The 21,762-nt window shown below is 38.3% G+C and overlaps 1 protein-coding gene across 1 annotated transcript in view; it reads left to right on the top strand.

Annotated features, from left to right (window-relative positions):
* ADCY1 (adenylate cyclase 1) overlaps window positions 1-21,762 on the top strand; it is a gene marked incomplete at both ends in the record, with an annotated part of 147,130 nt that overhangs the window by 61,482 nt on the left and 63,886 nt on the right. Inside the window, 2 exons of the mRNA XM_082278765.1 lie at window positions 4,329-4,447; window positions 13,700-13,811. Of these exons, the coding sequence (XP_082134891.1) occupies window positions 4,329-4,447; window positions 13,700-13,811 (231 nt within the window). The remainder of the gene's footprint in view (window positions 1-4,328; window positions 4,448-13,699; window positions 13,812-21,762) is intronic.

Below are 21,762 nucleotides of genomic sequence, written 5' to 3'. Positions count from 1 at the left end.
AATACAAAATAATTTGTTACCACCTAGAAGGTTTGCAACATGAGTGTTGTTTTATTTTGGTAAAAGTTGTTGCTAATTGATTGGTGCTCATGGTTTTACTCTTTCTATTTTTTCCCGTCATCACCCGACCCTATTAGAGGCAACAATCACTCAAGCATGAATGTCACCATAAAAGTGAGTGGTCTTCCATTAGTTTTGTCACTTGTTCCATTCAATGCACTATGCAACCTACACACCTAGTTTTCCTTTTAGCCTGGTTTCCAGATTGTTTTTATCATCAGATCAGCCAGAAAGGAGAAAATAAAAAAAACTGGACAAAAATCATAGAACTTGCTGAATAGATCCAGGCAGAGCCCTTTCCCAAACCTTCCAAAAGCTATATTTTGTGTATATGAATTCCCTCTTGCTGCTCCAAAACTCTGAGTCCTTAAGCATTTCTTAGGCTGTCCTGAAGGGCAATACCACTTTGCTTGACAGATGGGATTTTGCCATGAATAGAAGAGACTTTTCTTATATTCTTTCTGGAGAACTGGATGATGTTTTTCATTTATCTTCAGTGTTTTGATACTTTGCATTGCAGGGTTCTTTCTTACATTTTCCAGTCTCCCCTTCAGTGACAAATCCTTACAGTCACGGTGCTGCTTCCCTTCTAGGTCTGAAAGGTCATCATTGGCTGCCCTTTGAGAAAGCCATAATTGAGTCTTTCCTCACTTGGTGAGTCTGAGGCTTCCAACCCTCTTTGTATAGACTCAACAATTCTTCATCAGTAATTTTTTTTTTTTCTCATCTCTAATGAAAAAAAGCAAGCCATCACAATTTGATAGAGGATTTTCATATGCTCCCTTCAGGTTTTGTTATAGTCAACCTAACATGTATAGGAATCATTATTTTTGTAGCCTCCCTTAGTACATCTGACAGCTGCACATTTCAATGCTGTCAGGTGCTGCATCCCACAGCTCTCCAATGCTGCCTTCACAGTAATGATTCTTATTACTTCCCTGAATTCCGTGTTATTTGCCATGCGCTGCAGACATTATCTGTGAGCTTTTTACATGTACTGTAATTGTGTTTGAAGACCATAGGAGAACTATTCAGTTAGCACTAGTCTCTGGAAGAGTGTCAGTATAATTTTTGTTTGCTTGTTTGTCTGGTAAAGTCTGAGTTTCTAGGAAACAAAAGTCCAAAACCCACTCTCTCCATAACAGTTTTGGAATTTACTAATCCATTTCAGCAAAATGGCAAAGATCTTATTTAATATGTTCACTGAAAGAGAAGCTAAAGAGAACATTTAGTCCTTATCAGATATAGTAAATTTCTCATCCAGAGCAGTACTTATGAAATTCCAGCATGCATCACTTATGCCATCTTAAGCAGCAGAGAATTTAACCATCAGTCCAAATTCTTGTCTTGTGTGGGTATTGTCTGAGAGGTGGTCAGCTCATTTCATGACCCCAGTATATTTATCTTAACATAATAAATCAACTTTAAGACACAAGTAGCAGTGTGACACAAGAGCTTCATAAGATCCACTGTGGACAAAATACTTGGTTTGGATTGTAACCCAAAATTTGGGTTACCCAAATACAATTCTGCTGCAGAAATATAAGCCTACTTAATTAAATCAACATAAAAATTACAGTGAATAACCATTTTTAGTGATGTTAGATCATTTGGTTACTTGGAAATTTCTATATGTATAAAGTGTCAACAAATATTTAATTCTATCATCTTCTTTGCAATATTCTTGGTGCACATTGTTACGAATGGAGAGAAGAGCTTTAGGAAGTCGTGCCTTTGACTCAGATTTCTGGCAGTAGCTCTGTTTGGGGCAGCCTGCAACCCAAATCGCTCTCAGTCGCAGGTTCTTAATAATGGCCAATTAGCTCTATTACAAAATGAATTATTTGTTTAATAGACACAAATTTAACAGACATAAGACTTTAACAGATTACTTGCTACATTCCCAGGAAAGTAACCAAGAATTCGCATCCGAACTTGCGGGAGAAGTCCTGCACATTTCCAGAGTGTGTGTAGGAGGCTTCTGCCTCCATAAAATTAGTGTAGCTTTTATAGTTAGTAAAGTAACGTGTCTCTCAGTCAGGAATTCCTAGCTTATCTGTCTACATCTCGCTCTCAAGGTGAGATGTTTATTGTCAGCTGGGGATCTCACCTCCTTGGCGCCAGAGATAACTCACTGGTGGACATCTGTCTGGCCTGGGTTGTCTCACCAATTCATGTGAGGGGGGAGAATATTTGGAGCTATGAACCAGCTGCTGGACAGAGTGGATAAGCTCTCCTGTGGCAGGGAGGGATGTCCTGCCACATACATATAAGAAGAGTAGGAAATAGAGTTGGCTAATGATCCTTAGCCTCAAGACAATGTGACCACCACAAACATATGACAGAACTTCAGTCTAAAGATCACCAGGGCAATTCTGCAAAGTTTAACTTAATCCTTCTTTCGATGTGTCTTCCAGAAGAAACCGTAAAAAAAAAAAAAACAACACAAAAACCTTTGAATAAACTGAATATTATTTGATGGCTTTATCTGGTGAATGTGTGAATGTAAGCAACACAAAGCACTTGCAGATACCCTCTTCTCAGTGTTAATTTTTTCTCCTTATTTATTTAATATCCAGTAAAGAAAAGGAGGATATGGTTGGGCCAAAATATGCGCTTTTTGACATCTTGCACCTGCCATTACAGTGGCTCTTGATCATCAGATAACAGAATCATAGAATGGTTGAGGCAGAAGGGCACTGTGGAAATCATCTGGTCTAACCACATTCGTTTCCAGGATGAGATGCTTCATCACTTTCCAGGACTCAAGGTGAAACTGGCTGGCCTGCAGTTCTCTGTGTCCTCCTTCTTGCCCTTCTTGGCTAGAGAACTGACATTTTCTTTCTCCAGTCTTGCGTCACTTATCCCAGTCACCACGTTTGACTGTCAAGAGTGGCATTACAGTGACATCTCACAGCTCACTCAGTGCTTGTGGATGTGTCCTGTCAGGGACCATGGACTTAAATCTATTCAGTTTGCTTAATTATTCCCTGACCTAATCCTCTTCCAGCAAGGGTACATCTTCCTTGCTCTAGCCTCACCCCTCGTTGTCTGGAACCTGAGATTCCTGAACCAGATTGGATGTGGTTATGTGAATTCATTCAGACTGTTGCCATGGCTGAAACTAGCAGGTCTGATGGATAAACCTGGAAATGTATTTTAAATGGCAAGCATTTTCTGGGTGCAAACACAACTTGAGTAGGTATCCAAGGTCACCTTACAATACCTAAGAAGAGCAGCTCCAGATTTTCGAGATGGTACCTGTGAATGGCCAGAATATGTGAAAAAACTGCATGGGCCTTTATAGTCAATACTGACAAGATCCGTAATATTAGAGACCCTTTTTATGCAGGTCAGTGACCCATGCTAAAAATTTCTCTGTGAGTATAGCAAGAAGGCTTGTTTAGCCAGGGTTTTGTACTGATGCAATTCATTAAAGACATTGCCACACTGGCTAAGATGTCATTAAAACTGGGCTTACTGTTCCACTGAATTTGACAGTGGATAAATCCATCATCTACTCTCACTGCTTAATAACCAGCTGTCATAGCCCCTGTAATGTAACACTTTCATTATATCCAGGAAGAAATAGGACACACAAAAGGATAGCAAATGATCCTGGGAAGTCTTTCCCAGACAGATAAAGGCTACTAAGAATAAAGTAAGTTGTTATTATTAGAACTGTGATGTTAATGAAAAACATGGATAATTATATGCTCTTGAAGCTGATTTTTTCTGTGTAGGTTTTTTTTGTTGTTTTGTAGGTTATTTTTTTAGTGCAGAAGACTTAAAAAAAAGACACCCACACACGTTACAGCGGGGATTACTGCAACAAGCATATTTCAAACCAGGAGTCCTGTAGAAAGGAAATACATATGGACAGATTCGTGGTAGATGTTTCAGAGGTCTTTATTTCTCCAGCCGCATGGCCGGGGCCCTCCTCAGGAATTCCACAGTCACGGGACCCCAGGGTCCTTGGCCACCCCGGGGAACACAAACCAACCAATGGGAAACAAAGGTGACCAGGGGCAGGGAAACCCCGTGCCTCCCCCCCCCCCAGGGCCCATCTCCCAGGGCTCCATGGCAGGGGAGGAGACCCCAACACACACAGTTTTCAGGACTTTGAGATAAATGGTTCATATTATTTATGCAGCAGACATTTTAAGGAAGCAGATTAAGGGAAGATTGTCCAGTTTGCTAGTTTAAAGTTTTTGAAAAATGATCACATACTATACCACAAAACTGATGTTGTTTATGTTTTCTTTTAGGAACGTCTCTTGATGAGCCTTTTGCCCAGGAATGTTGCAATGGAAATGAAGGAAGACTTCCTGAAGCCTCCGGAAAGGATTTTTCACAAGATTTACATTCAAAGGCATGACAATGTTAGGTAGGATTGATGTCGCCCATGAAATAAACTAAAGAAGAGAATATTTAGTACAAGGACAGTGATGTATAATTGCATTCAGGGTTCAGAGAAAAAAAACAAGCAGCATAGTGAAGATTTATTATTTATACAGACTGGAAGAATGGGTGCACTAGGAAGATTTAATAGTCTTCTCAGGAGATAATCCTGAATCAATAAATGTCTTAGAATAGTAGGGGTGGGAGACTGACAAATTTTTCCAAATGACTAGTCATTGGTTTTGTACTGTATTATGTTTTGGGTGAATAGGAGTATTTATTCTGCATGGTAGTTTTTGCACATTTATATTTTCTGATAGTAAGATGAATTACTTCAAAAGTGATAGATTTTCCTGAGTAATAGCATGGAAACACAAAAAGAAAGTGTGATGTAAACTTAAAGAAATTTTTATTTGTCCACATCACGTGAACGTTACCCCTCAGAAATTATTGACTACGGCTCAGTTCTACTTCTTGCTCTTGTTAAGTAGCTGACTGTGTGCAAGTGCTGTCATTTATATTGCTTGTTCTTAAAGTGCATTCTCATTTGTTATTCTTCTTTGCCTCCAGAAACAAATTCCTTTAAGTCATTGTCTGTGTTTTATCACACTACTGCCAAGTGCCTTGCTTCCACATCAAAAACAGCATTAAAGTTCAGTTTGTATCACTCTTTTACTAAACAAGCTGCAGTGTTAGTAAGTGATGCTGCAGAGCTGCCTTGATTTGCATGGTGTACTCATGTGACAAAGGAGTAAACTTCAGCACATCCTCCTCTCCCTCATCCACTGCTAAGTTTCTTCTCTCAGGGTTTAGTATACCTCCCATCGAGCTGGCTTTAATATTTGCAAGGACCACTTCCTAGTGAGTAAGTTGCAACTAAAAGCATTTCTGTTGCTAAGGGAATCAGAGATGTCTGTGATGGAAGTGTTCAGAAGACTGCCAGATTAGGTCAGTTTTACGCTGTAAAATTAAGCATTACTGAATTAAAAATTAGTAGTTCACTTCATGCTAATGGTTAAATCTTGCATAATGTTAATCTCATCATTTTGGATACAAAACTCCTGGTCTTTAACAATCAGTTTGAAGTTGGTTCTAAGTGCACACTACCCCAGAGCTGATGCGGCAAAGCTGACAATGTTGTTTACAGTATCTGATGGTTCTCAATTGTTAAAGCCTGACTTGAGAGCTCCTAAAAGACACATTCAAAATCTAAGTGAGCTGTCTCACTCCTTCACTTTTCCTTGTTCATGTCACATGGTTTTATCCTGTTGCACCCCCACCAACACCATTTGTATGTTTTTTCTTGCCAATCTTCAATCTTTGAATGATATCCTGTCTGTTTATTCGCAGTCAGTTGTGATAATCAAGTCTCAGGTATGCCAGATTTTAGTGCTTGGGTGTCTTCTACTTTGACCCTTTGGTGATCACATTTCTTAATATACTTATAAAAATTGTGTCTAAAAATTATGTTCTCATAGTGCTATGAACTACATGTTGGTTGCCCTTAGGATCAAGGCTAGACAATGATAATTATATCATGATTAGTATATTTATATCTTGTATGTGTCACAAGTCTCTGCATTCATTAGAGTGTGTATAGTCATCTTAAACAGCATTGCTTTGCAGTTGATTATAGTGCTTCTGAGTGCTCCCTTTTGCTAAGATCTTTTTGAAATGTAACCTCAGGAGTAGTCTTTTTTCCTACATGACATGTTTTTTTCACATAAATACTAAAAATCCTGTGGCTTATTCACTGCTTAGATGTGGAGTTCATAAAAGGTTTTGAATCCAGACACCCTGTCTGGAGAAGTGAATTCATTCTCTGACATTAAGAAGGTACTTTTGGGGCAAATGAAGCCCAAGTAAGATGGGGTCATTTTAATGTCACAGGTAAGATCCTCAGGAAAGAGAACTGAAAATAGGAGACCTCCCTTCACCATCTGTACTTGCAAGAAATCGTATTGCCTTTTATTTCAGTAATGCAACTAATCTATAATTATAATAATAATAATTTAGAAGACTCCCGATTTATGGGGTGAAATAGTGTCCAGTAAATACCCAGCAATCTGTGGCAAGCAGGTCCGAGTAGGCCAGAGTTTCACCCCGGAAGTTTTGTGACTGTGTAGATCTGTGTAGATCCGAAGGACCAGCAGGTGCCACCCTGACACCAGTGCCTAGCTTTTGGCAGGGCTGCTGATGGTCAGTGCCAATAATAAGTGTTTGCTTTACTTTCTTAAGGAGATTAAAACTTTTTTTTCTTCTGGGTAGTGGCAGTTCAGTGTTATAACAGGTAAACCTGAGAGATCATTCCTGCATTCTTGTGACTTGTCCTCTTCACATCAAGTGTTCTGTAAAGTGCTACTATTAAAACAAACCAACAAAAAGCCCCTCTGTAATTCATATTCCAGGCTTTTTTAACTCCAAAGCTACACAGTGGAAAATAGAAAATGAGCTGCAATTTTACTTTTCCTCTTGCAATGCTTTCTTTTTCGCCCCACAAATACCTGGAAGTATCAGAGCATTATTCTTCAGAAAAGATAGTCTGAAGGAGGCAGGCATGCAATTAGTAAACTATGTGATTTTTCCATTCCTTATCTGTTGAAAAAACGAAAGCAATAAAACCCCCAACAGCAAAAAAATACCCTCATAAGTAACAGAAAGTATCTGCTTCAGTCTTCTAAATAGCTGCCTGAAAAAAAAGACAAAGAATATTTAATCTTACATGTGAAAAATAAGACATTCATACATATACCTTCTTTACCTCCTCCCAGAAAAGCACAGGCAGATACATTACAGTGGAGATGCATACACCTCTGTAAGAAGTGAATGATGGACTGGGAAAAAGTACTGGCACGTTTCATATAACCATGGCAACAGACCCGGTTTATCAATTAGTTGGTGTCTATTTTGCCAACTACCCAACAGTTGTTGAATGACTGCCTGCAACTGTGCCTCTGGAGGGGAATGTGTCATGTTTTGATCATCTCTTCCCAGATGTGTGTAGTACATCTGCTACCTCGTAAAATTTTTGAACAGATTTGCTGTGCAGTGAGAAATGAGGGCATGTGTTTTAAATGTAGACAAATAACCTAATGCAAATGCAATATGCAAAACAAGATATGCAAATACACATCCAATATAGCATTAGCCCAGTGAGGACATGTAGCGGGTTGGGTTTGTAACCGGGTGGAAACACCAATTTAGTGTAGTGGTTTGGTCTAAAATCCTCATTACTGTTTATCTTCTGTGAGATAAGAATTAGGAGAAACGCAAAGCAGGCACCAAACTTGAAAGAATATAAAGAAGTTTATTAACAGACCTAAAAGAGGGAAAGAAAAAAAAATTATACCACCTTCAGAACTCTCCTCCTCCCGCCACCTTCCTCCCTTCTCCCACTGACAATGTAAAAAGACAACCCTTGAGATGTTCAGTCTGTTTACCACTTCCATAATAACCTTGTTCAGTCCATTTAGAAAGAGAAGTCTCTTCTTGCTCATGCTATGAATGAAAACAGTATCACAACGAGACAGCCGCCCACTTCCAAATATTGTTCAGTCCATTTAGGAAGAGGAGTCTCTGCTCGTATGTGAATCCCTTCCCCTGACTTGCAGCTTTTCCCGCAACTGCTTTTGAGGGTCCACTCTTGAAGTTTTTTGGGGTACAATTTTAAGGTTGAGCCGTTCAGAAACAAGAAACAGAGGCCCTTCTCCTTCCCTGGGAGCAAAGGGTCTTCCTCATCTTCATCGTTAGGACTATCTCTGGGAGCATCTCTAGGGACTGAGGTTTTCTCCTTTCCCATTTGGAGCAAAAGTCCTCATTGCTTCCGTCTCTCCCTGTCCAAACTTCTCATGAAATTACAGCTGCGTCAGCATCTGCCTATCTCAGCGCAGGTGCTTTTGCTTATGAGTTGAACACTCCACCCCCCATATCTTCATGGAATTACAACGGGATACTCTGATATATCATAGCTTCCCAACAGACTTTCAGCTTTAAGCATCTCCTCTCCCCCCTACCTCAGGTTTTCAGCTCTTCACAGCAATAAAAAGGGTTAATCTCACCTCGGCCTTGCAGCTGGAATTTTTCTTATTGCAGTGGAGAGGGAGAAGAGCCGAGCCGCTCCGGCTGCCCACAGCAAGGCAGTGGGGGGGGGGGGGTTCCATGGCTGGAACAGGTCCATCGGCTCCAGGATGGCCATGGACCGGCCCGGCCTGGCCCCCACACAGGGCCTGCAGCCACCTGTGCCAGCACTGGAAACGAGAGAGAACTTGGAGGGGAGTCTGTCTATTCTTAAATGTGGATCACAGAGGCGGTCACAACTTTAAGTGGCTTAGAGAATTGTCCATATTCAAACTGGCCAGCTGATAGGTTCTATCAGGTCCCAGAGGAAGCTGTAAGCATCCCTTAGCAAGGACATCCCTTCCAGGACTATGCTTGCTAACCTATGACATGACAATAAACTCAACAATCAGGAAACTACAATAATTGAAACTAATACAGTATCTGTGGCTTATCAGAAGGAAATAGTCTGTATAGAGTCCTCGAGCTGTTTCAACACAGTACAAGTGTTATTTTACTGGGGTAGTCCCAGACAAGGACATCATGAAAGATGTGAGAACCAGATGTCAAGTTACATATAAAGGCTACCCAACAGACCAGCTCTACTGTGGTGCTCAGAAGTATGTTTTGTAACATGAAGGAGACATGCTTTTCTAAGATTTGGTTAAGAAATTTAAGATTCATATTTTCTTGTTTTCTTATTCCTACAGGGCTGAGGAATTTACAGATCACATATGTAGGTACAGTTGCTATTGTAAAAAGTTGCTAGTCCTGGGTGAATCTCTTCATGGAGCTATAATTCAATGAAGAAAATTTCAAATTTAATTTCAGCTCAAATATAATGCCCTGTATGGAAACCTCAACCCATTTTGTTGTTTGTCTCTCTTGGAATGAACATTGGATATTCATGAAACTGTTTCAACACATGGATGGATAAGGATGTGGCTGACCTGCTATATTAACACACAACTTCTTGCTTCATTCTTTGACTCAAACAATGTTGAAGAGATAAAAAGAAAGTGAACATTGAACAGCTAAAAATTTCTTGGGCTTCTGGTACAGCAGGTTCATTTAGCCTTATTTTTACAAGCGGGAAATAGAACTGGATGCTTTGTAAGAAGAGATATTAATTTTAGGAAACACACTGCCTGTTTCAAAGCTACTAATAAAGAGATTCCTTGTGGCGTTTTAGAGGTTCTTGAGACTCAGTGTGAAGCGAGAACACAATCTGCAGATATTAATGTGCAACTATTTCTTGTCTGTTCTGTCTTTCAGAAACCATCAGAACTTAAATAATTTTTAAATTTAACTTACCCATTCCAACATTTTAAAAAGCTGGAATCATGATGCCTATGAACAGAAATATTATATAGTCTTTCTGAACTTGTAAGACTTCACAGTAGACTAGTTTTTGTAAATTATAATTACGTTAAAAACACACCCTCCCTTTGTTTTTTATTTTTAACAGCCCTCTTTAATTTTAGAGAGCACTTTTTTCTTAAAAATTGAAGTGAATCATACATAAAATTATTAATAAACTTTCCTTATGTTTGACCTTTGAGGCAAAAAGAGTCCTACAGGTTCCTTTCTGAGGCACCATGCACCATTAAAATACCATTTTTACTGTAAGTTGTGTTTTAATTAAACAAATGGCCCAAATAGAAATAAAAAACAGGGCATACAATCCCTCCTTATTTTGCAGAGTACTTGTTTATACAAGTGGCTCCATTGAAAACAGCAGGACTATTCAAGTGCACAAAACACATGAATGAGTACTGTTAAAAGTGAACATTTACTACCTACATGCTGTCACATCTCTTGTGTAACTTGGCATGATTTCTCCTTCTGAATGCCCCATAGAGTGACGTAGAAAAGGGTGGCTCTGTCAATACTCACACTTGGGAAGCAGCTTAAATGTCTTAAACCAAGCCACAGGCTTTCTGCACTCAGTTCTAGCAGGTGCAGCTGCTTCCTGCTGTGCTGCAGGAGGACTGCAGTCACTGTGCAGGTTGTGCCTGCTGGGATCATGGGGGAAGAAAACAGGAATACAGAAGGTCCTGGAGTGATAACTCTGGGCTTGTTAACACAGAAATGCTTCAGATGGTCAAGGAGTATGAGATAATGATGTATGTAGCTCATATGCCAGTGCTGAACCAGCTTGGCTCTTTGTGGCAGAGGAGAGAAATGGCTGTTTATAGTGTTTCCCTTCCTGAACTTGCTCACTGTACTGCTGCTTTGCTTTTGTTCAGAAGTTTTATACCAGAACAAGTTAGAAATAGCTGTTGGCATTTCAAACCAAATAGTCTAGATAGCTTTAAAAAAAAGTCCTTAGGAAACTTCCATTAAACATTAGAATCATGAAATCATAGAATGGTTTGAGTTGGACAGAGCCTTTAAAGATCATCTAGTCCAGTCTCTGTGTCTGGGTCAGGTTCATGCATAAGTATTGCTCAAAAGCCTGACCCACCTGAGCTTGAATACCAGAGATGGGTTATCCACAGCTTCTCTGAGAAACCTGTTCCACCTTCCTAGTGAAGAGTTTCTTCCTTGCATCTAATCTAAACCTATCCAGTTTTAGTGTAAAACCATTCCCGCTTGTCCTATCAGTCCTATCCCTGATAAAAAGTCCATCTCCAGCTCTGTTGTAAACCCCCCCTTAGGCTCTGAAAGGCTGCTATAAGGTCTGCCTGGAGCCCTCTCTTTTCCAGGCTGAACAACCACACTCTAACAAAGTCCATGTTTTTCCTGTGCTGAAATTCCAGGTGGGGTCTCATGAGAGGAACAGAATCACCTCCCTCCACCTGCTGGCCACACTTCCTTTTATGTATAACAGGATACATTTGCGTTTTGGGGCTGCAAGCATACAGTACTGACACATGTCCAATATTTCATCCACCAGTACCCCCAAGCCCTCCTTCTAGTGCTGGTCTTTATCTATTAATGCCTCAATTTGTATCCATGTTTGGGATTGCCCCAACCCTGGTGCAGGACCTTGTACGTGGCCTTGTTGAACTTCATGGGGCTCGCACAGGCCCACCTCTTTAGCCCGTCCGGGTTGCTTTGGATGGCATCCCTGCCCTCCAGTGTTGTCGACCACACCACATAGCAACGTGTCATTCCCAAACTTGTAGATGGTGTCTGTGTCATTAATAAGTAAGGAGGGAAATGAACAATCAAAAGAAAAAACACTGTTTTTCAATGCTTACAAATCTGTATTTACACATTATCTTCCATATGTGCTTTGTTGCAGTAGTCCGTGGGGAATGCAGTCATTCAAAATTTATGTCAATTTTAGTTTAGTTTATGTTTTAGTTAGTTTATATGTGTTTTCTTTGTGTAGTGTTTAGCAGGAACCCGTCATCAGTGGGTTTTGTAGTTGTTTGTTACTGTAGATGTAATTCCTTGTAACATTTTGCTTGAAAGAGCTGTCTTTACAATCTTTTTTTAAAAAAGTAATGTTTTTAGAAATTGAGATGAATTTTATTAAGAAAGAAGGAAGTATCATAAGATCAGCGGGACAGGTGCATTGTAACAAGAAATGTTCTATAGCAAACTAAACTCCTCTGAAGGAACTTATTTGTAACGTCATCAACTTTTGCAGTTGCATAATCCCATTCTTCAGATTATGCGTATTTCAAAATGTTTGGGACATAATTATTTTAAGATCATTTTGTTTTATTGATAACTGAAACAAGATATTTTTGTATAAAATATTATTAATGAAAAAAATGGGTAGCTTTCTGTCAAAAATTAGCTAGTTTTCCTATCAAATGTAGAAGTTGACTATGCAAAAACAGGTCATGTTTTCAGTGGGGAGTATTTAAGCTACGCTCTAGGTATCAATACATTTTTAAAAAATTTTAGCTAAAATACTCTTACACAAATAAAACCTAAAAATTCAAGTAGTTTTCCACTTTTTTTAATATATGAGTGTAAGAGCAGTAAGACTGGAGAGTATATTTTAGCATTGCTGTGGGAATGTGGAAGAAAAAAGGCAATACTAATCCATGTGTAGCTGTAACAACAAGTGGTTATTGTGATTATTATCTTTGAGCAGAAGGTGTTAGAGGAGCAATGGAGATTTTAAGCCACAGGAAGAGTAACCATAGGAGTTGTATTTGCCATTTTTTGTAACATATAAGGAGCATTGAGACTTGCTTATGAAGAATGGAAAACAGTAGACTTATTAGGCCTGCTGTACTAGTACTGCTTTTTTATTTAAAGAGTGAAGCTTTGTTGAGGTGAACGGGAGTACATAATGTTTAATTCAACTTACAGTTTGCAAACTAAGTTTTACACTATGTCAAGTATACCTAGGCCATATATCATGGGACAGTTTATTAGTACTTTCAGAAATTGTTTGACATTTCTAGTCTGGGTGTTGGAGATAAATGCAGGGGGTTCCTGCAGCTGATTCTGCACTTCTACCAACAGAAGGAATCTAAAGAGTTGAAAGGATCACAGCACCATACTCTCTTGAGTTTCATGATTTACACAAGAATTTCTATTCTCTCAACCAAATGGTACCTGTGCTTATTTCAATTATCTCCCTTGATCAACACTGGCTAGTAGGGATTGTTAAAGCAGATTAAACTGTTGGACATTAAAACCTTGCTAATAGTGATGAAAGCTGGACACTTACTTGAGCCAGGCAGCACAGTACAGAGAAGAGAAGCTTGACATTGTGGATTCTAGCTCCTCACAGCGAGCTACTGTAAGACCACATCACAGAGCTACTGCACACAAGTTATTAACCTCTATTTTTCGGTACACAGTAAACCTCATGCAAGGTTTATCTGTTTGGCTGTGGAACTCTAGTAGTGCAAAACCATCTCTGAAACCAATTCAGCTGAGGAGATTCGAGCTGCAAAGAGAGTAAATTGTCCACCACGCTCCTAGAGTACACATTGAGGACCCTATGAGTGAGGTGCTTTGCCTCATCTGCCAGATAGGTATGTAGGTATTGAAAGCATCTGAGAGTTCTCTACAACAGTTGACAGCACCAGACTAGTGCTTATTTTTCTCAATCTTTGCCCTTTTTTTTCCAACTAGCACTTTATTGGTAAAATTTCAGGACTTAGTGGAGTTTGTGCTTTGGGTCACATTTGTGCTATGAAAGAGAGTAACGAGAATGTGAAGATATCTTCTCTACTGATTTATCTGTGCTTTTCCTTCTTTACAGCATTTTGTTTGCAGACATTGTGGGGTTCACTAGTCTGGCATCACAGTGTACTGCCCAAGAGCTGGTGAAGCTGCTGAATGAGCTTTTTGGAAAATTTGATGAATTAGCTACAGTAAGTACGACACTGTTACTTCAATTTAATTTACATTTCCTTCTGAAAAATGATGCATGAGTTACACATGTTAGAAATCTGTAATAGACTGATTTAGCCCCACATGTAATGAATTTCTAAAACTTCAATCTTTTGTTAATATTCTAGAGAAAAAACAATCTCTTTTAGTTGTTTAGGAAAGAAGTGTAAGTGCCATTTTTAAGTATGCTTTTCTTCCCCGTTCATGCAGTCCATCAGTGTTCTTCATTGGTTTTGTTTGCACAAAACAAAGAAAATTTTTCGATGTTTACATTTCTATCCTTCATGGGAAAAAAAATCCGAACAATGGAAAACATGAATATTGGCAGTGTGGCATAAACCTTTCTGTGATAATAGGAAGCTAGAGAGTAAAACTCATTCTTCACAGAGAGCACTCCTTAATACAGAAATGATGGTAGCTTTTCAGAGAGGTTATTGTAGGCAAAATAGGATCAATATCATAAACTGATGTCTATGTTTTGGTTGTTGCACTTATATTGTGCTAGATTTCCCAAGGAAGAGAAAATGAGAGAAATGTTCCTTGCCTATAACTCCAAGCAGCCTAATTTGACAAGAACCATTTGATGGGAAATGAGAGGAATTGCTGTGCCAGAAAAAGTCACACATCTTGTTTCAAATTACATTTAACAAGATGCTGAAAATGTGTTTTCCCCAGGAACAAAACAGAACTTCATCAAATCTATCTTACTTGCCAGCTGTCCTTAAAAACTTCATAGCTGAGAAGTAACACTTCCACATAAATTATACTCCTCCACTGTCTAGCTATTTTAGTCTTCAGACTCTGTGCATCAGCCTAAAGAAAATACTTGTTTAGGCCCTCAACTTAAACAGCATCCATATTTTTTCAGTCCAAACTCAATTCTCCTTGATGCAGTCTTCCACATGAGAGATCTAAAGCATGTGGATATTTTGCATCTAAATCTCCCTCTTGGAAACAGCTTTCAAGGACCCCAAGGAGAAAGAAACCTTCTGCTCCACAAGATGCTAGGGTTGAGAAAGACCTATTCTTAGTTAAATGGGTTCTTTGATTGAGTGCTATGTTCTGATTTGCACTAGATGTTCAAGTGATAACAGAAAAAAACTTGTGTGTTTCCTTTTTTCCAAGAAAAGCAGAAGATTAACTTAGATGCTTAGTAGAGATGCAACAGAATTCTACAGGGTTTTGGCACGAATCTGTGTAACCAATTCATTTCTGGAACTACTGACAGTGATTCATAGAGAGCACAGGTCCCCAGCCCAGAGTACTTCATAGATTATGCCTTAGAAATAAAAATGGACTTCCATTTAGATAGTCATTTGCAAGAGCTTAAATGGCTTAAGAAGTTCAAATATCTTCCTTACTTTGATTTCATTTTAATTTCATTACTGAATTTAATCCATTATATGTCAACCAGACATCTAATAAGCTCTTTTAAAACTTATAATGCTGTCGTTTGTGGAGTCTTCATAGCCATGAAATACATAGCCATGTAATAACGTGGAAGTACTGTAATATAACATGAGATCACTTGTGTGCACACAGAAATACATAAGCCTGTGATGTGTCATGGCACTGAAGCCAGGAACATGGCTACCCTACCATGCTTGCTCCCTTAGCTTATGCCTGAGATGGCTACCTAAAAACAGAGACTAGAAAAGAATAAGGGAATAAAGGTAGGTACTTACTTGAAGGGCCTTCAAAGGTACACCCTGGGCAAGCCAAAGGCTACACCCAAGATGGACCCCAGGTCATGAGTTCTTCGCACTTTTATAAGTTTGGTTCATTTGCATATCAGGATCAATTCTCCAATTAAAACTTCATTATGTAATTACCCCAAGTTTACCCCCCCCCTTCTTAAGATGTGAGTTTACACGTTTTGGGCCTAGGACAATCTGGGTATCCTTGGAGAGCAGGCTTGGAGAGGCTTGTTATACCTAACTACCATGAGAGAACAGTAGTTAACAGGCCACAGGAAACTTCAGAGTTACATACTAAGCACTACAGGATTTGAAAAATATAAAAGCTAAAACCTAAGGCATCAAGCAGTGGCCACGTGCTGCCAACTGGAGGTGTCAGTGACTCCATAAGGCAGGTACCAGGCAGATGCCAGCCAACCACCTTTAGTGCAAGGTTGGTTGTTGGTCACAGAAGAAGCAGTTTGGAGATAGCAGAAGAACAAAAAAGCCTTAGTTTTTCTTTTCAGCCTGCAAGGATTCTTTTTCCAAATATGAAAAAAACCCTCATGGTTTCTTTCAGCTATGTGAGGAAGATTTGCTACTTAGGGGTACTTCTAGTTCAGATTGCACTTCACTGATGTGTGATGAAGGACAGACATACAAGCTTTCCTTAGTGCCTTGTGATGTGATTAAGGGAGACTTGTAATTGTGTCTCCTGCAGTCAGAGAAATGTGTTGAGAAATACAGTTTTTCAGAAGTATTCTGATCTCTTGGATAAAGCAGCTTCTAAGATATTCATTATTAGGTCAAAACAGAGGAGTGGGCTGATTTTAAAACTGCTGTGCTTGAGTATTCAGAATGATTAAGGAGGAAATTGTAGAGACTTTAAAGAAGAGTGTAACAGTAATAGGTTACTGTGTGACTACTAACTATATAGTAATAGGTTACTGTGACTACTAAAGTGAGTGTGCGTGTTGTGTGCTGCTGTTTGTGTGCTGCTGTTTCTTGGGAAGCAATGTCAACTGGAAGGTGCAGTTTATGCCTAGCCTTGTTGAAACAATTGCCCTGTCTTAAAAATGTAGTACTTTAAAAGAATCCCTGTCACCACTGTAGAAAATGTAGTAAGTATAAGGCAGCATATATTTGCTGGGAGCCTCAAGATGAACCTTGGTATTTTGGCACATTGACACATTGTAGGAATAGTGAGTCTTTGCTTTTTGATAGTACAGTTCTGCTAAAATTTGTCCTTCTGACATTTAGAGGCTGGTTTATGCTTTTTACATTAGTTATTTCTCTTTCCATATGCTGTTTCTTTGGATTCTTTTTTTTTTCTGTAAGGCACATAGTTTTTCTCTCTTTGAAATGCTACATCTTTTTAAAAATCACAATAGCTTCAGATATAGTTACAACTCATGACAGGGAGTTCTGAAGGCGAACCTTAGGTTTCAATATAAAGCTATTCAATTCCTTTCAAAATGTACTTTAGCATTCTTTTAAAAGAGAGGGGGAAAAATATTCTGATCTTACTACTCCCTCGTAGAATTAATTTGTACTTTTATCATGTCCTTTCATGTCTATTCACCTCCAGAAAAAGTGTTTTTTAAACACTTATCTTGCACACATAATTTTGCCTTGCAAATCACTTTGAGAAGAGTGCTAGTGAAGAGACGGTCAAATGCAGTATTTAAAATCATAGAATCATAAAATATCTTGAGTTGGCAGGGACACATAAAAAACCAAAAGCCCTGCTCCTTGCAGTACTACCTGAAAGTAAACCATATGACTAAGAGCATTGTCCAGATGCTCCCTGAAAATGGTGGCATGATTTCTGTTTTCTTTTTCACAATAGCACTGTTTGGTTTCTTAAAGAAACAATCTTAGGTAATCATATTTCATGTAGAATTTTGTGGTCTCCTCAGTAACTTTTTGAGTCCTAAGGCCGACTTCAGTCACTTTGAAGAAAAGAATGTGAGTCTCAAAAATATAAACAAAAATGAGTGTCATTATTAGTATCCTTGCAGGAGTGTGACTTCATCCTAGACGGACATCGGAGAATCCACACGGGAAAGTGCTGTTATGAATGCCTTGGGGTTCATTTGTATGTCTGGTTACTGAAGTTTTGTAATGTCACTGTCTTTAGGCACCCTGATATAAGCATTTTGGGTAAGTTTGTCCATGCAAGGGTTCCCTTGGGACATAACAATAACAAGCGACCTTCCTGAACATAACGTTGGTGACGTTTCTCGTAAGGCTGATGAATAGTTCAACTCAAAAGGATGGATTTCTATTGTATTTTATCTGCTGCTCAGGCTTAGTTTACCTAGTTCTAGCTGTTACTTTGAAGTTTTTTGGTTTCCTTCCATTAAACAAGAGTAGCTTTGTGCAGTCTCAGATTTAGCCCTGCTGATAGTCATTCTGCATTACATATTATCAATATATGCTTCAAGCAACTGATCTTTGAATGAGGTCTTCAGATGCCTTGAAATCAACCTTTGATACTATAGCTAGATTTCAGTTTGTCATTCTTCAGCTTACTTGTGAGAGTGACAAATTTTAATGAGATATAATCATTTGCATTATGCTGTCATGGTCAAAGTTCTATTATGTTTTGAGGCAGTTTAGACATGTCCCAAATATTTTACTTGTAATATGTCATCTTAATAGAAAAGAGGAGGCAATTCTACAGCATCCTGCATTTTAATGAAACAGGTTTGATTTTTAGAGAAGTTTCTATTTTCTTTAATTGCTTTTTCTTTGGTAGATTTTTTTCTCACATACTTCCTGCATCTAATCTACATGGAGAATTAGTTATTTTTCTTTAGAGATTCAGATATTTCTCTTTCAGCATCCATCTTTCTGCATCTTGTACTTCAAAGACTTTTCATTTACAAGCTGACAAGGATGAAAGAATTTTAGGTGCTTTCCAAAGGAGATCACTAGAAGAGGATTTTAATATTCTGAATGAAAGTTCTTACTTTTTCATGCCACTTTTGGTATCTCATCTATTAGGTAGACCAATACGCACCAATTCCTTGTTCTTTCCATTTACAGTTATGTATACCTCCAGGCTTTGTCAGGCTGAGTCTACTGTTATTTTTTTTCATTTTAATTTAGTATCCTTCCCTGATTGCCTTCTTAGCATTTAACAATTTTTACTTTGCATATTTCGTATTTCAACATTACTGAAGTTGATCCTTCTACCACTTCAAGCTCAAATATACTGAACTAAAAAACATTGTTTCTGAGCCTTAGACAAAGAGTCAGTAGATAATATTTTTAATCAGCTTGTGTTTTTTAACTGTGTCAAGAACAGTCAGTTCTTTGCTGAGCTTTGAACTAGATTTTCCTAGAAGTAATCACTCTAAAAAACTGTTTCTATTGCATCTATGGAATGCTTTTAGTTTATATTATGATAATTATGATGCATTTTTAAAATATAAAATAAATTAAGTTTTTTTGAAGGGTTAACATGGGAAAATTAGTGCTGGAAAACATAGGTATAAACTTACAGCATGTAACCCTTATTTGTGAAAATTGGTGTGCATTGTGGGGATGGATATTTATAAAGGCTAATTTTAAGGAGACTTGTCTCCTCAATTCCCCTTGAGAGTCAGCACAGACACAGGATCTCACTGGGGAAGATCACCACATAAGTTGAAACCCAGTTCTGATCAGCCATTTGGATAGGTCTCCTAGAGAGACCTAAGGAAGTAAACTTTCTTAAATGAAAGTGGTCTGTGACTCTGTAGGATCTGGGAATAATGATATGTGCGTGGAGTGAAGCTAAAGTAAGTGTCTGGGGACAGTTTTCTAGGGAAAAAATTAACACTACACACTTTAAGTATTGTAGGAACATATAAATGGGCAAGTACCCCAGAGAGTAGGTCTTGCCTATTTTACAGTATATTTTAGGTAAGAGGATACTGTGCTTGGTATGCTAATTCTTTGTCACAATTCTTGTCATAATTTGTGGTAAATCACCAAATACTTCCTGAGTTTTCATGCTGCAAATCTGAAGTTTGCAGCTTTGTACAGGACTGTATTGGATTGTTCCAGTCAGCTTCAGGTTATTGAAGTGTGGGCCTATGTACTGACACTTGTTGTTTTGACCTGTTGTGCAGTTAGCATAGAGAAAAGTATTTCTGGAATCTGGAAAAATAACCATTTCTTGAAATTTAGAGCTTAATTTTTCAGCATTTTATAGTGTATTTATTTTAGGCTTGGTTCTCCTGGAACAAATCTTCATAAAAAGACAGAATCTGAAAGGATACTTAATAAAACCTAGGAAGGAGACAAGCTTGTGTGTCAATCATGATGATTGTATAAAACATTTTTGCTAAAACCCTTTTACATTTCCAAGTAAATTAATGTATATGTTAAATAGGTTTTCACTCTCTGGAACTAAAATTTTCATGTTCTAGTTTTGTAAAATCACACTCCATATGAAGTAGGGAAAGAATTTATTGTAAGAATGAGAATGTAGAGAAAAGTTAGGCCAAGAAGCAGTAGGTCATTTTAGGTCAGCATATATCATTGCCAATAAAATTGAGGGAAAGCGTTTGAAACAAATGTCATCCTTTTTATTGCTATCCTGAATAATTCTACATTTGTTCATGCATAACATGGCTCCCATGATGGTAGGTAATTTGTAATGAGTTCACAAACACATTACTAAATTAAAAGCTTACAAATGCTCATCTGGAGATGGCCGGCTTTCCTCAATCAGAGCCTATCAAGTGATTTTCTGTGGCACTTGCATACTTTAACCACCTTTGTTTTCCTTTTGTATTTTCTGCCACTGTAAAAGCTCTTCTTTTTAAGTCTGTACTAACTCTTACTGCAATGTCTCCATTACTCTGCTAAATTGAGCTCTAAGGAGTATTGTAGTTAGCTCTTTCTCAAGGCTTTTTATGCTGGGACTAGCAGATGTACAAGAGCTAATGTAAGTTATAAAGTTACTATTTGCAGGATTTATTTCATTAAAAGGTTATTAAAATAATTGTTTCAATTTTTAAATCCACACTTCAAAACCTGGGGAAAAAATTGTGAAATATGTACATAGTAATTGACAGGGTTCAGTGGAATTTTCTAATGGGCTGGACAGTTTTCCTAAGTGTATTGTCACTATTGGCACACTGCAATGTAATAGAGCTGGTGGTAATGGCCATGTCACTTCATTATACTTAGGATTTGACTATGAAGTTTATCTCAGAAGATGGCTTCAATAATTTCTCACATTGTGGCCCACATTCAAAATTTTTATTAAAATAGATTTGGATGCTACACAGAGAAGCCATGTTGGTAGATCTCTTTTGTTTTACTGAAAAGAAAAGCAATATGATAAGTGAAATTATTGTCCATCATTAGTGAAAGTTGCAGATGGTGTGAGTAAACTGCATCTAGCTTTGGGGCTCTCAGCACAAGAGAGACCTGGCTGGATCTCTTAGAGTGGGTCCAGAAGACAGTAACAAAAATGATCAGAGGGCTGGAGCATCTCTCCTGTGAAGTAAAGACTGAGGGGGTTGCCTGGAGAAGAAGGCTCCAGGGAGATCTTACTGCAGCCTTTCAGTATATAAAAGGGGGCTTATAAAAAAGTCAGCAAGGACTTTACCAGGGTCTGTGGGACAAAGGGTTTTAAACTGAAAGTTTTAAAGGGGTATCGAGGTAGATTTCTAAAGAGTTTTTCATGTCAATCTAAACCCACATTTTCATCTTTTTCTGCACCTAGCTGTGTCTTTTGGGAATACTGCTACAGTCTAGGGGACATTCACTTGGTTGTACTTTCCATGGAATGCTATCCCTTTTTTTTTTCCTCTAAAGTGCTTTGATGCACAAAACAGTTACAGCTGAGGGAAAAAAATAGGATTTTTTTTGTGTTTCATTTAATTTTAGAAGGGACTGAAATATATTAAGAAAGTGTAAATGTCAAAAAATGTAAACTGATTACTTACAAAGAATGTCTTCCTGTCATCATGCACTGAACTTAATAACTTAGTATGACATTGCTGAGTTACGTTACGCAGTCTTCCAACTAACACAATCTGATTCACCGCCTTTTCTTTTATGACCTTGAAAGAGGGTGATTTGTCCTTCACCATTTCCTTAACAGCTGAACACTGTAGTATGTTCTTCCAAAGGCACTTGGAGCAGTAAGACAGTCGCTATATCTCTGCTTAAAAGAGGGAGTAGATTTGTAATGCCACAAATGGGTATCACCAACCAGATATCTTAGACCAGTCTGTATTCAAATCTTTTG

This window comes from Coloeus monedula (assembly GCF_965178545.1).
Source record: "Coloeus monedula genome assembly, chromosome: 1".
In the NCBI taxonomy this organism is placed as follows: Eukaryota; Metazoa; Chordata; class Aves; order Passeriformes; family Corvidae; genus Coloeus; species Coloeus monedula.
This window is presented reverse-complemented; position numbering and strand designations above follow the sequence as displayed.